The following is a 20,250-nucleotide window of genomic DNA, read 5'->3' on the forward strand; positions in this document are numbered from 1 at the left end:
AAGACTAGTCCTGCGATGCTAAACAGCCTTTCACAGGCCGCTGAGGCAGGTAGAGGTGTGTTCAGCTTCACAGACAGCTTGCACACAGCTGGGAAGGATTTCCCTAATGCTAACACTAATGCTAACCCTAATGCTGCGCTCTCGCGCCTCCTGTCAATCCTATGGTGTGGTGGCTAACGTTAAGTTAGCTAACGTTAAGTTAGCTAACGTTAGCCAACTAGTGCTGCAATGATTATCGCTAAGATGACTCAAATCAACAACATCTCACAACTGTCAACACTTCCTCAGCTCACTAACTCGCTAGCGATCCACGGGTGTTGGTCTTCGTCACCACCGTAGTTTGTTGTGGGAGTAGCAGGTGCTTCCATTTCTGCTTCCGTCATGAAATCAGTCATCGTAGAGTGGAATTATATTAATGTAGTCGCTCACTAGCTATAGCATCCTGGGCATCACTGGGAATCAAAACCCCGCGGCTTTGAGAGCACTTGTTTGCAATTGCGCATTAACGTGATTAACCAATGATTTAACTTGCAAGCTAGGACCACTGATTCGCCAAACCTGCTTGCTTGCAGTCTGTGTTCCACCACAGTCCCCGACGTTGGTCTCATGATTCATTTTTTTTCTAAAGATAGATTTGATTTTGTAGCGAGTAACGAAGGTTTCAGGGGAAATGTATCGGAGTCAAAGTATCAGTTTTCTTAGAAAAATGTTATGAAGTAAAAGTAAAAGTCAACAGAAATATAAATAGTAAAGTAAAGTACAGATATCCAAAAAAACGACTTAAGTACAGTAACGAAGTATTTCTACTTCGTTACTGTACACCACTGAGTATTGGTCAATTTGATCGTACACCAGTAAATGAAGGTCAACCGTGCTTCTCTAATCAGGATGTCTCTGAATCTACTGTCACCAGAGTTCTAGGCTCACTCAAGAACTCTGGGGCCAAAGATGTTTATGGAATTGACAATATTTTTCTAAAGAAACACAAAGGCACACTCGCTCACAAGCATCGTCAATAAATCTCTCAGGCACTGCGTGTTTCCGAAAGGATGGAAATCAGCCACAGTAACACCCATTTTTCAGTCAGGAGATTCAACCGATGTCTCTAATTATCAGCCAATCGGTATTCTCCCTGCTGTTTCCAAAATTGCTGAGAAATGTGTTGCAGAGCAACTTATTAAACGTCTCAACAGCTCTCCATATCAGTGTTAAAATATTTCAACTTAAGCGAGATATTTGCTGTGTCAGCGTTGAGATTCTCCCTCTGTCATCACTCCTGACGTCGAATCAGAATCTTGTAGCCGTCTGTGGTGAATCAGAACTCTACGAAATCACCTCATATTTAATACAGAGACCAGACTTTTAATGTATAAATGTACGTGTGTAAACCACAGACTTTAGACCTTTTACAAATTGGTATCATTATGTGGTTATTTAGGCCTCTTTTTTATTTGTTTATTACAATTAAATCACAGCAAAATCTCTTCATTTGGGTTCATTCCAACGTGGTGAACCAGCCGACACACTCACGAGATACAGCGTTGATGTAATGAACCAATGACTCCACATCTTTTACATTTACAGCAGTAAGAGTTTGTTTGTTGTGTGTCTACATGGAGGAAACAAATAAACAAACTTAGCGTTTGGTGTGAACACAACATCACTAATAATAAAATCTCTCCAATCCTGACTGTCTAATATCAGACGAAGGTCATGAGGAAAAAGGGAGAATGATGATTTTTCTTTTCTTTCTTTCTTTCTTTCTTTCATCAGGTAGTTTCCTTGGTAACAGAAGGGGTGGGGTCTGAAGGCACAAGGTCATCCAATCACAGGCCTTGTTTGGCGAGGGAGGCGGACATCTGACAGGAAGAGGAGGTTGTTCATTAATGTGTGTGTGTGTGTTTGTCTGTGCTTTTTTTGGTGTAAACAGGTAAATCTCTCACCTGGTCGGCCAGGGTGTCGAGGGGCGGAGCCTGAGCAGCGTTAAGGCTTTGGGGGGAGGAGTCAGGCTGCACGATGATGTCAGCACCGTGGTCGGTTCGAGCTTTGGCGCCCTCTCTGAAGCTCAGCTTCTGACTCTCAATCTGTCAGTCAATACAAATACTGTCACATCTGACATCTGCTCTGTAAAAATCTTACTAGATAAACACTGATTTGTATCATGATATAAGAAAATAACGTGTACAAAGATAATTAGATGAAATGTTTAGTAAAACAGTGTAAAAGATAAAGTGTAATATGTACATATATTAAATAGAGATATGAAGTGTATAATAGTAAAGGTGTAAATATAGATAGAGATGTAGCCAACCATAGAAAAAACGTGCTTAATGAAATATGAGATCAATTTCAGCAGCTATTCTCGTTTGGACGTCATGTAAATGAGCCAATCAGCTTCTGGGATTTGTATAAGAGATTCTGTACGCCCATAAATTATATATATATATTACACTTGGGTCACGTATTATGTTAGCATTTTATTAGTATGTTATTTGTATTTTGTCAGCGTGTTTTTGGCATGCTGTTAGCGTGGTATTAGCATGCTGTTAGCAGGCTTTTAGCATGTTGTTGGTGTTTTGTCAGCATGTTGTTAGCATGCTGTTAGCAGGTTTTAGCATGTTGTTGGTGTTTTATTAGAGTATTGTTAGCATGCTGTTAGCAGGCTTTAGCATGTTGTTGGTGTTTTGTCAGCGTGTTGTTAGCATGCTGTTAGCGTGTTGTTAGCATGCTGTTAGCAGACTTTTAGCATGTTGGTGGTGGTTTGTCAGCGTGTTGTTAGCATGTACCTTCTTCTTCCCTCCTCCCGGCACATGAGTGATGTTCTCCAGAGAACCAACTTTAGACTGAACGGTTTTAAAATCCACCTTCTCTGATTTAATCTCCACCTTCCCTCCACCTGACAACACACAGGAGTACATCAATATATCATACAAGTACATCATTATATCATAGAGTACCACATCATTATATCATACTGTACAACATAGTGCACAATATACACAGTATTTATACAGACACTATATACACAATAGTACAATATATCAATATAAAACTGCTTATCTACTACTAAAAATATACATATACAGAGTGAATAGTATAGAGTCACCTGAGCGTGTATGTAGATATCAGTACTACCTGGTAGTACTCAAACTCTCATGTGTGTGTGTGTGTGTGTTACCTGGTTTGTGGCAGATGTTGTCTTTGGAGCCGCACTTTGATGACACGCTAGTAAGATTCAACTTCTTATGAGGAATCTGAACCTACAGACAGACAGGAGTCAGTAGCCGTCTGTCTTTTCTCAAGTAAAACTGTTAAACGTGTGTGTGTGTGTGTGTGTGTGTGTTACCTTGCCCCCCCCAGGAGTGTGTTTGAGGTTCTCCGTAGATCCGATCTTTGACCTCACGTTGTTGAGATCGGGCATGGGGTGAGACGGAAGGGGGGGCGTCCGTCCTCGAGCAGAGACCGGAGACCTGGGGGGGGTTCGGACCACCGCCACCTACATGACCACCAGACCACAACCAGTTTAGCCAGTAAGAAAGATTCTGCAGTTAAAATCTTGAAATTTACATTTTTGTAAAACTAGTTATTTTCATTATAGTGGAATTTACTGGAGGAATGCTAATGGTGTACTAGTAGTACTTTAGTATTAGCATTAGTACTCTAGTATTAGTAGTAACTACTAGACTCACCTAGAATAGACTCATGCTACATCCACACTACTCCGTTTCTATTTGGAAGCAGATTTTTCAAATAGAAATGATCTCCGTCCACACGGGCGTTTCAGCATCATTTTCGAATTGATCTGCATCCACACGGCAACCTTCGAAGACGGACAGCACGTGACCATTAACGTACATCACGTGACCATTAACGTACACTGGGCATGCGCGTGACGGTGTAAACAGGAAGTAGATTGGTTGCTTAGTTTAAAAAAATACGACAGAGTAATAAAGTAGTCTTTAATAATGAAAGGTTGTGTTTGATACTTAAGATCTTCCTCTAAAATATTCCTCTATAAACTCAAACAGACACAGTTCGTGGAAAGCTTTATTTTTCAGACTTAGTTACAGCGCTGCGGGTCTTTCTCTATCTCTCTCTCTCTCTCTCACACATATCAAATTTACTTTAAAATCAACACTTACACGGAAACGTTTACTAGATTATGGGTCCATAAATGTGGTCAACACACGTCTCTCACTCGTTTCCTCCGTGTTGTTGTTGTCTGTTCTCACTCGTAGCTCTGAATAGCATTTACTGCTAACTGTGGCTTCAGACGGCTGCTCCATAGGGCTAATCGCTCCAATAACAGCTGCTTCCTCCACAGAAATGCAGACTTTTACTGCACAACAGCTGCTAGTACAGACAACAAAGCAAGCAACGCTTGAAATTCATTATCCATGTTGAAATTAATCACTGGTAGCCCAGTTTGTTTTCTTCCGGGTACGGGGTCACGTGATAGTGAGTGTGACGAATCAGGGAAGGAGACGTCATGGCTGCTAAGAACCAATAAAGTAGCGAACACGGGTGTAGGCGTCATTTTTTCTAAACACATCCGTTTCCGACCGTCCACAATGCAACCCCGGAGTTTTCAAACTCCTTTGCTTAGGGTGCTCCAAAACTCCGGCGTAGTGTGGCCGCTCAGTGTAAACGTAGCAAAACATATGTGTTTCCAAACGTAAACAGAGTAGTGTGGACATGGTTTTCTTCTGTTGTGGCACCGCTTACTGACTTGCTGAAGGCCAAGGTTCAATTTGTGTGGTCAACACAGTGCCAGGAGGCTTTTAGCAATGTTAAAAAACCACCTGCCCCTGTCCGACCACCCGACCAAGGTAAGTCACTGTTGCACAAGCAAACTCACACTTTGCTAGATTTACGGTAAGCTTTGCCTCTGCCAACCGGTCAAACAGTGCTCTAATCCGCTGCATGTGCGAATACCACGAATCACTATAGATCACCAAATCATCCAGGTAAACTGCACAACCGGCCAGGCCAGCCACCACACGATTCATCAGCTGTTGAAACGTGGCCGGTGCATTTCTCAACCCGAATGGCATCACTTTATATGAATACAGCCCAGATGGAGTGATAAAAGCTGCCACTTCCTGTGCTCTTTTTGACAAGGGCACCTGCCAGTAACCCTTCAGCAGATCAAATTTGCTGACATACTTTGCTGCCCCCACCTGGTCTATGCAATCATCCATACGAGGCAATGGAAAGGAATCTGGCTTTGTCACCCTGTTGACCTTTCGAAAATCTAAGCAGAACCTGGGTGTCTTGTCACTTTTAGGCACCAACAAACATGGAGAAGCCCAGCTTGATGATGAAGGCACCGCAATGTCATTGTCAATCATATATCTTACCTCACCATCCAAATATTTACGCTTCTCAGGAGAAACTCTATAAAAATGCTGACGGATAGGCTGCGCATCCCCTACCTCGATGTCGTGCTCAACCCAGTTAGTACGGGACGGTACGTCACCAAACAAATCTGGATACTTCAAAATCAGCTCTTCCAATTCCTCAGCCTGTGCTTCTGGCAAATGGTTGAACAACCCTTTTAACCTCAAGAGGGTCCCTGAATTTTTCAGCCGACCAGACAACAACCCCTCATCAGGCTCCAGAACAGCATCGTCCATATTCTCAACTGACTCTGCATCCACTGTATCAGCCCCCAACACAGGACTCGCTGCCATTGGTTCCTGCTGGACATCACCAGGTGCACTAGAAGAGTGAGCATAATAGGGTTTCAGCAAGTTCACATGGAACAATTTAATAGGTTTCCTGCGACCACGAGTTGAAACCAAATAATTCTTGTCTGAGATGCGTTTGACCACTGTAAACGGACCAGAAAACTTGGGCCTGGAACGGTGAAGTCACCACCGGACAAAGGGCCAAAACTCGATCACCGGCACTAAACTCACGTATCTCAGCCTGGAGATCATACCTCTTCTTCATTTTAGCTTGTGATGCGGCCAACATTTCCTTTGCCAACTCCCCTGCAGAATAAAGCCGATGTCTAAACCCATTCACATAATCAATAAGGTTAAACACAGACAATGGGCCCCGGACAGTGTGGCCAAACACTAGATCATTTGGGCTAAACCCTGTACATTCCTGTACAACCTCCCGTGCAGCTAACAGCAACCATGGTAGCCCATCTTCCCAGTCTCCATCTAGCTCAGTGCAATATGAGTGCAAAAGAGACTTGAGTGTTTGGTGAAACCGCTCCAAAGCGCCTTGACTCTGTGTGTGATAAGCAGACGACTGGTTATGTCTGATACCTAGCAGTTTTAACACTTGGGCCATCAGGTGAGAAGAAAAATTTGATCACTGGTCACTTTGTATGACTCTAGGGATGCCAAACACAGTTATGAATTGCGTCAAGGCCTTAACCACAGATTTTGCAGTTATTGTTCGCAAAGGATACGCTGCCGGGTATCTGGTGCTTTGACACAGTATTTAACAGTCAGTAAATACTGGCTACCAGACTTTGCACGGGGCAGCGGCCCCACACAATCAATGATTAGGTACTCAAACGGCTGATAGCTGGAACTTATGACCATGTGATATTTCAGTTTTTCTTTTTTAATAAATTTGCAAAACTTTCTGCATTTCTGTTTTTTTCTGTCAAGATGGGGTGCTGAGTGTACATTAATGAGAAATAAAATTAACTTTTTTGATTTTAGCAAATGGCTGCAATGAAACAAAGAGTGAAAAATTTAAAGGGGTCTGAATCCTTTCCGTACCCACTGTACCTCCTTCAGCAAGACTTATCGATCGAGTAACCGCACATACAGGAAAAACTTCGGGGAAGTTTACAGCGCTCTCATCAGGCTGTTCTGAGGCTGAAGGAAAGGGAGTGACTATCGGAGGAGGAGGCACATCTGCCCACACACGACTGCCAGCCAGGTCATTGCCCAAAATGATGTCAATCCCTTCCACTGGTAACGCTGGTCTCACCCCAATAGGAACTCTGCCCTGCACCAAGCCACAGTCTAGATTCAGCATGTGCACCGGAACAGGCAACACCCTCAACCCCATTCCTCGCATCAGGAGTTTATCCCCTGTCCATCCATCCATTTTCCTCCGCTTATCCGGGGTCGGGTCGCGGTGGCAACAGGCCAAGCAGGCTGACCCAGACTTCCCTCTCACCGGCAACATGTTCCAGCTCATTCTGGGGGATCCCGAGGCGTTCCCAGGCCAGCTGGGAGATGTAATCCCTCCAGCGTGTTCTGGGTCTTCCCCAGGGTCTCTTCCCAGTTGGACGTGCCTGGAAAACCTCCAGTGGGAGGCGTCCAGGAGGCATCCTAATTAGATGCCCGAACCACCTCAGCTGACTCCTTTCGACGCGAAGGAGTAGCGGCTCGACTCCAAGCTCCCTCCTGATGACCGAGCTCCTTACCCTATCTCTAAGGCTGAGCCCGGCCACCCTACGGAGGAAGCTCATTTCGGCCGCTTGGAGCCGCAACCTTGTCCTTTCGGTCACGACCCAGAGTTCGTGACCATAGGTGAGGGTAGGAACGTAGGCCGAGTGGTAAATTGAGAGCTTTGCCTTCCGGCTCAGCTCCCTCTTCACCAAGACGGTCCGGTGCAGCGCCTGCTTTACTGCTGCAGCCGCACCGATCCGTCTGTCGATCTCCCGCTCCATCTTACCCTCACTCGTGAACAAGACCCCGAGATACTTGAACTCCTTCGCTTGAGGTAGGCACTCCGTCCCCACCTGGAGGGAGCAATCCACCGGTTTCCGGCAGAGCACCATGGCCTCAGATTTGGAGGTGCTAACTCTCATCCCCGCCGCTTCACACTCGGCTGCAAACCGCCCCAGTGAATGCTGGAGGTCACGATCCGAGGAGGCTAACAGGACCACATCATCTGCAAACAGCAGAGAGGCGATCCCGAGACCCCCGAACCTGACGTTCTCCACCCCCCGGCTGCGCCTAGATATCCTGTCCATGAAAGTCACGAACAGGACCGGAGACAAAGGGCAGCCCTGGCAGAGGCCAACACCCACCGGGAACGTGTCTGACTTATTGCCGAGAATGCGGACACAGCTCCTACTGCAGTCGTACAGAGACCGGATCGCCCGTTGTAATGGGTCCGGCACCCCATACTCCCGCAGCACCCCCCACAAGAACCCCCGAGGGACCCGGTGAGTTTATCCCCTGTATCCGTCTCATCTGAAAATGACAAAATGGAGTCTCGAACATAGGAGTTAACAGCACCTTTTAAACTTAGGCAAGAGATGCAAATTACTCACAATATCGCGAGAATGCGATGATGAACCATTTTTCGCGTGCAAAACATCTCCAGAAAGCTTACCATCTCTGACTAAGCCTAACTTCGCATTCTGCAATGCTATCTTTTCCTGTACTAATTTGTACCGCAACTGCTCAATTTCCATTTGTTTATCCACTTCCACTCTTTGTTTCTCCAATTCCACTCTTTGTTTCTCCTTCTCATGAGAAAACTGTAACAGAAGCAATTCTTTTTGCTGCTCAAAGGTAAGGTTCCCCGATGGAACTGAAAGTGCCGGTACTGCTATTGACTGACCCAGTCCCTCTTGTTTAGCAACCAGCACCCCTCTCTCAACCAACTGCTTTTTAACCATAGCGTTTACATTTTCCTTAAGCCGTTTATCACCAACACCACTTAGATCAATATCATACTCTTCTGCAATCTTGAAGAGCTGATCTCTACTGCAACGATCCAGAAACTCCTCACCTGGAGCATCAACAAAGTCCTCTACCCCTGCCATAATAGACCAGGTCAAAGGCCACCCAAAACCAGACAGTGTTTTCTAGGTCAACTAGTGCCGTAAAAGAGACAATGATATGTCGCCCAAACTAATGTGGAAGTCCCTCTACCTAAACTGCCTATACCAAACTAATCTACCTCACTGAACCCTAGTCTTCATGCAGATTAGCGGGAGGCTTTTTAAACACTTAAACCAATAGCCCGGTTAAGCCCCCAGCAAGCTGGTTACTCACCTGACAGCTATGGATGTGTCCCCGAGACAACTGCTCTGACCGCACACCACACAAAAATAACAAACAAAAAAAACAAACCAACGCAGCCACACGGACCACGTTGCTTCACCTATCCAGGGACACTCCACAAAAGTCAACGAACACACTAGAAGACCATGTACTCACTGCTGCCAAAAAATGCATCTCCACACACAGAACCAAATAGCCTCAAACCAATCAATTTATCCCGGACGAGCCCCCACTTGTCACAAACCGGGCCGAACGGCCATGACAAAAAAGGGAGATGCATTCAATGAAACAGTTAATCAATTATTTATTAAGTTTAAAGTACCGTATTTTCCGCACTATAAAGCGCACCGGATTATAAGGCGCACCTTCAATGAATGGCCTATTTTAGAACTGTTTTTATATATAGGGCGCACCGGATTATAAGGCGCATAGAATAGAATAGCGTCGTAAGCGTGTCTCTTGAAAGGTGCCATTTTGGGGTCTTTATACACACAAGTGGTGTTGGACTAGGAGTAAGCACAGTACCGGTGTTTACCGCGGTGCGGCTTTGTAGTTTACCAGTCGTACTGAAACATTTTGACAGAGCGCCGTGTACAACCAGTATGGATCAACCAATTAACCAATTGATCCATATATAAGGCGCTCCGGATTACAAGGCGCACTGTCGTTTTTTGAGAAAATTAAAGGCTTTTAAGTGCGCCTTATAGTGCGGAAAATACGGTGATATAAAAGACAAACATAAACTAACAGTGACATGTGAAGTCAGTCATTTCAGCAGTGTAAGTGAGTGGGTGCGTGTAAAGTGTATATGCAGTGTTGTATAGTGTAGATAACAACCATAAGCGAAAGTCTCAGGAAGGAGCCAGGCAAACTGAGGATCCAGAGTTCTTATAAAGGGTGCACTGGCACACAAGACCAGTGTTGTTAATTGCCTCAGGTGTCCCCACTCTGCCTGACGATCCTCTGCCACACCTGCAAGGAAAGCAGCCACACAGGCAGACAGGGTCGTCACACTTAAGTATATTATTCTAGCTTTAACAAGTTTTTTTTAGCTGTACCTGGGCTGGTTCAGTATTAGTACTGTTTGCAGTCTTTGTGTGGGTAAGCTAGGTGTGATTAGAGTTTCAGCTGGCCAATTGCTCTGTGATTGCTCTGTGAAGTGGCAGAGGTGTGGCTTCCACTCCTGGCAGACAATAAGCAATCAGTAGATCGCCGTCCTTAACCAATGCTGGTAGCTGGAAGCGTCAGGCAAACAAAGGCAACAGGGCGACTTTTTCAAGCCAGACTTCGTCAAGCAAAGACTTCTCGAGCGTGTACTTGCGGTTCAGTAATCTGTTCATATTCACTACCATGTGTTTGCATCCTATTTCTGTCCGTTCCTCTGTCCGGTGGTCACGTAGACATTCGGTCACTCCCAGGTGCCGTGACCCCACTGATCTCAGCTCATGGCGAGCAAGTGGTAGCAGGGGGGCTCTGGAATTGCCAGTCGGTAGTGCCGAAAGCTGAGTTAATCTCAGGCTACGCATCCTTGCTCTCCCTCAACTTTCTCGCTCTTACTGAGACCTGGATCACAGCAGAAAACACCATCACACCCGCAGTTCTGTCAGATGTGTAGTCTTTCTCTCACACTCCCAGAGCTGCGAGGCGAGGTGGTGGTACTGGCCTGCTAATTTCCCCAAAAAGAAGAGGATTCGCCCCTTCCTCACTGATGAGACGGCGCAGGTGCTAATCCAGGCTCTTGTCATCTCCTGCCTGGACGACTGCAACTCACTACTTGCCGGAGCCCTGGCCATCAGACCTCTGGAGCTTGTCCAGAAAGCTGCAGCTCGCCTGGTGTTCAATCGCCCCAGGTTCTCCCACACAACTTCCCTTCTCCGTTCTCTCCACTGGCTCCCTGTAAGAGCTCGCATCCAGTTTAAGACTGTGGTGCTAGCCTACAGGGCAGTGAAAGGAACAGCTCCTTCCTATCTCCAGGCCATGGTCAAGCCCTACACCCCCGCCCGACTACTTCGCTCTGCTGCCTCGGGACAATCGGTTGCCCCGTCGCTCAGAGGTCCCTGCGGCCGATCGACCCGGTCGCGGCTGTTTTCTGTCCTGGCCCCACAGTGGTGGAATGAACTCCCCACTGACGTCAGGACAGCAGAATCGCTGCCCATCTTTCATCAGGCTGAAGACTCACCTCTTCAAGAAGTACTACCCTGAGCCTTCCACTCACCACTTATTGTATTCATATTAGTTTGTTGCACTTATTGTATTTGTATTAGTTTGTTTCTGCACTGTATTTTTGCTCTGGTTTATGCTCTTAGATGCTTGTTTAAAAAAGGAGATGCACTTATGACCTCTGGTGACTAGTAGGTCTCTTGAATACCGATATTGAATACACTTATTGTAAGTCGCTTTGGATAAAAGCGTCTGCTAAATGACTGTAATGTAATGTAATGCAGTAGTATTAAAGGCCTGCATCCTTTTCCTGTTGGTGTCAGTAGCTGGACCCAAGACCATCATGCTTTTTCGTCCTGTGTGTTTTGTGTGTACTTGTTTATGCACCAGAGGCTCATATACACTACGAGCGAGCTGAACTCCTTGACATTGGAGGACAGTATAAGGTCTACATCCCTGAAAGATTGGATTCTATCCCACCGGAGATCCTGCGACTGGGAGGGCCCGGGGACGCTACCTTCATCCCACCCAGGAGGCGCTGCACGCGGTGGAGGGAAAGAAGGCAGAAGCGGGGCAAGAGGAGCGGCCTGCAGGCTAGGCTAAGAGCTAACCCCTACCGACCAGCTCTCCCGAGTCTTTTTCTGGCAAACTCCCGGTCACTCGTCAACAAAATTGCCGAAATGAGGCTGAGGATTACGTCGCACAACATGAGCAGCAGTGTGAAGGTAATTACAGAGACTTGGCTGGACAGCACCGTTCCCCACGAAGCCATCGAGCTAGCGGGTCGAACGGTTTACAGAGGAGACAGGACTGCAGACTCCGGTAAGAGCAGAGGTGGAGGACTGTGCATCTACATGAACAACGACTGGTGTACAGTTACGGACATCATTGTGAAACACTGCTCTCCGGACTTAGAATACCTGGCTGTGAAATTCAGACCTTTCTATCTGCCGAGGGAACTTTCTGCCATCCTGATCACAGCTGTTTACATCCCACCACATGCTAACGCAAAGCTAGCTCTGGAGGAGCTGCACAGCACTGTTAGCAACCAGCTAAATGCTCATCCGGAGGGAGCTGCGATTGTGGCGGGAGACTTCAACCACGCAGAACTAAAGACAGTGCTTCCCGACCAGAGACAAGAATGCTCTGGACCAGCTGTAGACCAACATCTCGGGAGCATACAAAGCTGCACCATCTCCACACCTCGGCTTATCAGACCACCTCTCTGATAATGACGCCATCATATAAACCAGTAATTTGCAAAACAAAACCAGCTGTCAAAAAGACACCGCTTCACTTCTGCAGGACTGCTTTGAAAGCACGGACTGGGAGTGTTTGCACCGGGAGCTGACCTGGAGGAGTACACCTCGGCTGTCCTGGCCTACCTACACTTCTGTGCTGTAACAGTAACGACCACCAAAACCATCAAAGTATTCCCAAATCAAAAACCGTGGCTGGACAGAAACGTGCAGTTACTGCTAGGAGCAAGAGATGCTGCCTTCAGGTCTGGTGACATACCGGCCTACAAAAGTGCCCGGAGGGACCAGAAGAAGGGCATCAGAGAGGCCAAGCGCAGATACAAACAGCGCATCGAGGGACACTTCGAGAACAACGACCCCCGGAGCATGTGGAGAGGAATTAAAACCCTGACTGACTACAAGAGCAGCACCACACAGATCAGTCAGGACAGTGAACTGACACCCTGAACCGCTTCTTCACCCGCTTTGATAGACAGCAGAGCGGAGCAACAGCTGAGAAGAACCAGCCCAAGGAGGGGCAGACACTCTTCCTCCAGCACCACCAGGTGAGGTCCACTCTGAGGAGGATCGACATCACCAAGGCAGCTGAACCAGACAAGGTGTCGGGCCGCACACTGAAGACCTGTGCCGATCAGCTAGCAGAGGTGTTCACCAACATCTTCAACCTCTCCCTGCAACAAGCTGCAGTCCCCACCTGCCTCAAATCCACCACAATTGTCCTTGTCCCAAAAAAGGCCGCAGTCACCTGCCTCAACGACTACCGCCCAGTCGCCCTGACCCCAGTCATCATGAAGCAGACCTGGACAGCCACCAGTTTGCGTACCGAGCGAACAGATCTACGGAGGACGCGGTCTCCATCACACTTCATACTGCCCTGTCTCACCTGGAGCACCCTAACAAATACGTCAGGATGCACTTCATTGACTTCAGCTCTGCCTTCAACACCATCATGCCCCATAAACTGGTGCATAAACTCAAAAACCTTGGACTTTTACATCACTCTGTTCATGGATTCAGGACTTTATCTCAAACAGACCACAGAATGTCAGGATAGGGAACCTGACATCGACAACCACCATCCTGAACACTGGTGCACCGCAGGGCTGTGTGCTCAGCCCGGCCATCTTCACCCTCTTCACCCAGGACTGGTCCCCCACCTATTCCTCCAACACAATAGTGAAGTTTGCCGACGACACCCCTGTGGTGGGACTCATCTCCAACAACGGCGAGACGCACTACAGACAGGATGTCGAACATCTGGCTGAGTGGTGCTCGGACATCAACCTGGTCCTGAACACCACCAAGACCAAAGAAGTCATAGTGGACTTCAGGAGATCCAGGAAGACCACACCCTCTCCACTCTACATAAGTGGGGAGGAGGTGGAGAGGGTGGACAGCATCAAATTCCTGGGGTTCCACATTACTGAAGACCTCCCTTGGTGCCTGAACACATCCCACCTGGTGAAGAAAGCCCAGCAGAGGCTCTTCTTCCTGAGGAAGCTAAAACAAGCTGGCCTGCCCCCTGCACTTCTGGTAAAGTTCTACAGAAGTGTGATTGAAAGCATCCTGTGTCAGTGCTTTACTGTCTGGTATGCCAGCTGCACAGCAGAGAACCGGAGGGAGCTGGCCCGTGTAGTTAGAACAGCACAGAGGATTGTGGGAGTTACCCTCCCTGACCTGGACACTGTGTATGCTGGCCGCCTCCAGAAGACGGGCAGAAACATCTGCACAGACATTACACACCCGGTTCACTCTCTGTTTGTTCCATGCCATCAGGAAAAACATACAGGACCATCAGAACCCGGACTACCAGGCTGAGGAACAGCTTCTTCCCCAGAGCGCTTTCCCCCCCCTAGCTCACACCGGACAGTGCTGCGGAGAAACAAAAGTAGGCAATAAAACAACACTTCTGTCACTTTAAAGCCATTGAGGCCTGTGTTTTATCTTTCATATATTTATTTAATGTGTTGTTTTAAATCAGTAATGTCTCGTCTTAATGTTTTTATACATTTTTTACCTGTTGCTGCTGTACTGACTGATGAGTCGCCAACTTAATTTCGTTGTATGTTTTTACAATGACAAACATCCTGATCCTGATCAGAATACAATACAATCACTTGTACCAGTACTACCTGGTAGTACTCAAAACACTCAGATATCAGTACCACCTAGTGCTACTCAAACTCTCAGATATCAGTACCACCTAGTGCTACTCAAACTCTTAGTTAGCAGTACCACCTAGTAGTACTCAAACTCTCAGATATCAGTACTGTAAATCAATGCAATAGAGGCTTCTTAGTTTGCTTAGCTGGTTTTAATGGATCACCGTTTGTCTCCCTTTACATGCAGTTCCCGGAACCCCCGTATAACCCCCAGTATATGCGCAAGCGCATTAGACTACCGTATAAGACAAGTACTACCTAGTAGTACTCAAAATCACATATCAGTATCAGCCTCAAAGATCAGGTGGTCTGTAGTAAAAAGTCAGACAGACAGGTAACCAGGGAGTCAGACAGGTGGTCAGACCTGTTACAAAGGTTAAAGGACAGGTGTTCAGAAAGACAGGTGGTCAGACAGACAGGTAACAAGGTAGTCAGACAGGTGGTCAGACAGACAGGTGGACCTACCTTCTTGACGTCCCTGTTTGGAGTGGAGGGTCGATTGACGGGGGAACGACTTCCTGGACTGCTGCCTCCGTCTACAGACTCTGACACACAGACAGGTGAGCAGACAGACATGTAGAGAGACAGACAGGTTAACTGAACTGGGTCAGACTGGTTGAAGTGGTGTTACTGGTTGAACTGGTGTGGTGTTGTACCTGAACTCATGGCTGATTTCATCCTGGCAGCTCTGGTGACCCCTGTTGACTTGGAGGACTGAAACACAAAGAGGTGGGAGGATTTACCTGGAAAAGGTTATGTTAAAGAGTTCTGTATAGAGTTCTTGAGAGAGGTAGAACCGGAGACGTTCTCTCCTCCTCCATAGACTTATATGTAAAGTTCTGTATAGAGTTCTGTATAGAGTTCATTGTAGAGTTCTGTATAGAGTTCTATGTAGAGTTCTATGTAGAGTTCTGTATAGAGTTATTGTAAAGTTATGTGTAGAGTTCATTGTATAGAGTTCTGTGTAGAGTTCATTGTATAGAGTTATATGGGAGAGGTAGAACCAGAGACGTTCGCTCCTCCTCCATATAGAGTTCCAACAGAAATACAGACATACATTTTTGTAAACAATACATATTTTTGTATACTTGGCTCTCATGAAAACACTCTGAGTGAATATATATATACAATTGTATGTATATATACATATTATTGTATGTATTGTTGCGAGATCGTAGAAAGATATGAAAGCATAAAAGTATAACCATCACAAACATATTTTGTTCACTTTTTATAACTGTCACAATATATAACTTGTTTCCGCTTATTATCACTGATTAAACATAAACTGTTTTATTTCATGATAGATGTGATAGAAACATAGAGCCTGCTTAGACACTTTATGTAACATAGTCACTTTAGCCTTGAATAGTGCTTCGGTTCTATCCGGACCAAACCAGTTACAACCAGTTACATCCTGTTGCTAACTCTGGTACAAGATGCCTCCTGTATGTGTGACGCATGTGATTAGGGGAGGTACTAGAATCAGAGTAGTATAAAGGAGGCAGAGAAACTGAGATACGCCTTTTAGCCCTTTTTGCCCAGCGTAGATACTGGGAGAGACTTCCTTAATAGACCCTTAGGGGTCAAGCCCCCTGAGCGAAGGAGTAGACCACCCTTCTGCTGTCCCACTCAGAGAGGGGAGAGAAGACAGCGTTAGAATAATAAAAAGAAGAAAAAAGAAAACACAGCGAGAGCTGAGTGTGAGACCCTGAAAACAAGCAGGGATGTCAGCATTAGTTTTAATACCACTGAGATCGTTTCATTGAATTTAAATTGTTCTATGTGATTGCTTTGGAAAACCTTTAATAAAACCATAGCCTTACCATTTGTAAGTGACTGGACCCAAACTAGAGACTCTGGTTCTTTTAGAACGGTTTGACCCTCTTCCCCTGTCCCTCATCCATGTGATACAGAGGTGACGACCGACTCTACCAGAGGAACTTAAAGGTGAGTACTCTAGGTGAAGACTTGGCAGTGTTAGTCATAAAATGGTGAGAAGTTCACAATAGGCAATAGTAAAGTACAGACGTTCTACAAAACTATTCATACTGGGTGCTAGGGTTACATCCTCCTGAGAGCGTCTAGGGCGTAGCCGTACAAGACTCTCAGGAAGACAATTAATTCCGAAATCCTAACGATTCAGCTACGGGGTGAGATAAAAGGCCTACGGTATTGTTCTGATACCTCCGTGAGGAAACTAACTCACGCGCGAAGGACAGCCCTAAGGAGTAACCACCGTGTTAGGAGCGCAAGCCTGTCCCGCTTTCCCCGGGGCGGGATCCGTTCACGCTACAGTATATATACATATAATTGTATATATATATATACAAACATACATATAATTGTATATACAGTGTATATATATAATTGTGTGTGTGTGTATATATACGTATATATATTTGATTGTGAAAGTACTTTACAGTGAAGAACCAGAGTAAAGTCAATATATACGTATGTACAGTGGGTAAAATAAGTATTGAACACGTCACCATTTTTCTCAGTAAATATTTCTAAAGGTGCTATTGACATGAACTTTTCACCAGATGTCGGTAACAACCCAACTCATCCATACATACAAAGAAATGCAAACAAATTAGTTCAGAAATTAAGTTATGTGTAAAAAAAAATGGAATGACAGGTAAAAAGTATTGAACACGCTTACTGAAATTGATTTAATACTTCGTACAAAAGCCTTTGCTGGTAACGACAGCTTCAAGACGCCTCCTGTATGGAGAAACTAGTCGCATGCATTGCTCAGGTGTGGTTTTGGCCCATTCTTCCAAACAAACAGACTTCAAATCTTGAAAGTTTCGTGGGCCTCTTCTATGAACTCTGATCTTTAGTTCTTTCATAGATTTTCTATTGGATTCAAGTCAGGTGATCATCTGGGCCATTCTAGCAGCTTTATTTTATTTCTCTGAACACAAGTCCAAGAGAACACAAGTAAACGAGAACACAAGAACACAAGTACAGACAAGGACGCAAGTCCAAGAGAACAGAAGTACAGACAAGAACGCAAATACACAAGTATATATCCACAACATATATAAGTCCACAAGTCCAAAAGTACACAAGTCCACGAGAACACAAGTATAGACAAGAACCCAAGTACACAAGTACAGACAAGAACTCAAGTAAAGACAAGAACGCAAGTCCACAAGTATAGACAAGAACGCAAGTACAGACAAGAACACAAGTCCACAAAAACACAAGTCCACCAGAACACAAGACCAGACAAGAACGCAAAATACACAAGAACACAAGTACAGACGAGAACGCAAGTACACAGAACACAATAATACAAGTCCAAGAGAACACAAGTACAGACAAGAACGCAAGTACACAAGAACACAAGTAAAGACAAGAACGCAAGTCCACGAGAACACAAGTAAAGACAAGAACGCAAGTCCACGAGAACACAAGTCCACAAGTCCAAGAGAACACAATTACAGACAAGAACCCAAGTCCACAAGTACAGACAAGAACGCAAGTCCAAGAGAACACATGTACAGACAAGAATGCAAGTCCACGAGAACACAAGAACAGACGAGAACACACATTGAGAAAGGCCCGCTTTCTCTTTCAGCGCAGTGCATGATGGGAAATATTGCTCCGGTAGTGACCACCTGTTGTACACTACTTTTCGCTTTTCATTATGGGATACTTATACAACTATACATTGAGACAGATCTACACATAGTTCACTATATAAATAAAACTATTTTACCTTCACAGCTTCTTCTGCAGGTTCCTGCAGAGCTGAAGAAGAAGAAAGAAAAGTTTTCATACCTTATATACTGTATATAGAGAGAGAGAGACCGGTTCTTGTGTTAAAAATGTCCGCTTAATAATTAAAAAAAAACAAAAAACTGCGTTAACGCGTGATAATATAATTGTCGGCGTTAATTAATAAATGCATTAACGCGATAATAACGCATTAACTTGCCCAGCACTAGTATTTGTGTACTCGTGTATATAGGTCCTCATGTATTCATGTACTCGTTTATTTAGGTATTCATGTACTCTTGAATACTTCATGTATTTTTGTATTCGTGTATTTGTGTACTCGTGTATTCTTGTACTCCTGTATATAGGTCCTCATGTACTCGTATATTTAGGTTTTTGTGTACTCATGTACTCGTTCATTTAGGTATTCATGTACTCTTGAATACTTTGTGTATTTGTGTACTCTTGTATTCATGTACTCGTGTATTCATGAGATGAGGAGACGATGAGGACAAAGATGAGGATAAGGAGACAATGAGGACAACGATGAGGATAAGGAGACGATGAGGAGGAGACGATGAGGAGACAATGAGGAGGAGAAGGAGACGATGAGGATGAGGAGACGATAGAGTAGAAATTTCCTCTCATCTCATCTTAATAATTGATAAATAATTCGATCAATATGTTGATCAGATTCCTACCTCCCAGTATGCACTGCTCTTCAGGGGCGGGGCCATATCCGAGGGGGGGCGTGTCTCCATCCATCATCACTTCTACAGAGGAGGAAAGGAGGTGAAGAGAGGATGGAGGAAGAGAGGAGAGGAGGAGGAGGAGGAAGACAGGAGAGGAGAGGAGGGAGGAGAGGGTGGAGGAGGAAGAGAGGAGGAGGAGAAGGAGGAAGAGAGGAGAGGAGGATGGAGGAGAGGGTGGAGGAGGAAGAGAGGAGAGGAGGAGGAGAAGGAGGAAGAGAGGAGAGGAGGGAGGAGAGGAGAAGATGACCAACACAATAAACTTGTTAAATTAACTTTATGTTCCTAAAAACACCTGTCAATCATCCGCACTGACACGTGCACGTTCACCTCGTTCTCTCTCCTGTGTTTGACCTGAAGCTACATTAGCCTGCAGGCTAACAGGCTAACACGGACGGCGGTGGAGCGGTGCAGCGAGCGGTAACGAGCGCTAGCGGGGCGGAAAAATACCGGCATGTGTCTGCCGCTTCGGCCGCCGCAGAGCCTGAGAACAGCGGAGCTGTGGTGAGACACGTGGAGCAGAGACAGGTGAAGGACAGACACAGAGACAGGTGGTGTCTTACCTCCTGGCTGCGGTCCGTCCGTCTGCTGCCGCTCTCTGAGGGAGGCGCTCTACTGCTGCATGCTGGGAGAGGAGGCTGCTGTTGCCATGGTAACCTGCTGCATCACTGATGATGAAGTACTTTAATACCTCTAATTTATAAATATAATACCTTCTGAGGTACTTGTACTTTAATACCTCTAACTCTACTTTACTTGAGTTACATATGTTTAAATGTTTAAATATTGTACAAACAGAAACAATGACTTCTATCATTTTACAGATTGATAATATTTATGACGTTGACATATTACCAGAGAAAGTACACATACAATACATTCAGTATATAGAATACATTTTACAAAAAAAATACAATAAGGAACCAACAGGAAATAAAGTAGTGACTGTAAAATGCTGCTCAAACGCAGTATTAATAATGTACAATAGCTTTATTCCTGAATAATACTAATGACTAAAATGTTCTTGCATAATACTTAATATTACTAATTAGCTCTGTCTGCACTGTTGGCTCTGGGTTAGGGTCCGTAGACTAACGAACCACTTTGTCACCTGAATTTTCTTCTTCTGCTGCTGTTTCCTCATGAATCTTTTCTTCTTTGTGTGATCACACCTCCACCTGCTGGAGTCACACAT

At 45.4% G+C, this 20,250-nt stretch overlaps 1 protein-coding gene across 1 annotated transcript; it reads right to left on the bottom strand.

The window, feature by feature from the left end:
* Window positions 1–1,430: 1,430 nt before the first annotated feature.
* On the bottom strand, window positions 1,431–19,661 carry LOC142941105 (microtubule-associated protein tau-like). Its single transcript, XM_076083383.1, has 10 exons — window positions 19,619–19,661; window positions 19,008–19,079; window positions 18,308–18,339; window positions 15,234–15,291; window positions 15,043–15,122; window positions 3,347–3,496; window positions 3,179–3,260; window positions 2,787–2,896; window positions 1,944–2,084; window positions 1,431–1,859 (listed from the first exon to the last, which is right to left on the bottom strand). The coding sequence occupies exons 2-10, from the start codon at window positions 19,072–19,074 to the stop codon at window positions 1,827–1,829; spliced, it is 753 nt and encodes a 250-aa protein (XP_075939498.1). The 5' UTR covers window positions 19,075–19,079; window positions 19,619–19,661; the 3' UTR covers window positions 1,431–1,826.
* Between the last annotated feature and the right edge of the window lie 589 nt (window positions 19,662–20,250).

Source organism: Anarhichas minor, unplaced genomic scaffold (genome assembly GCF_050575085.1).
Source record: "Anarhichas minor isolate MPS153535 unplaced genomic scaffold, ASM5057508v1 ptg000129l, whole genome shotgun sequence".
NCBI lineage: Eukaryota > Metazoa > Chordata > Actinopteri > Perciformes > Anarhichadidae > Anarhichas > Anarhichas minor.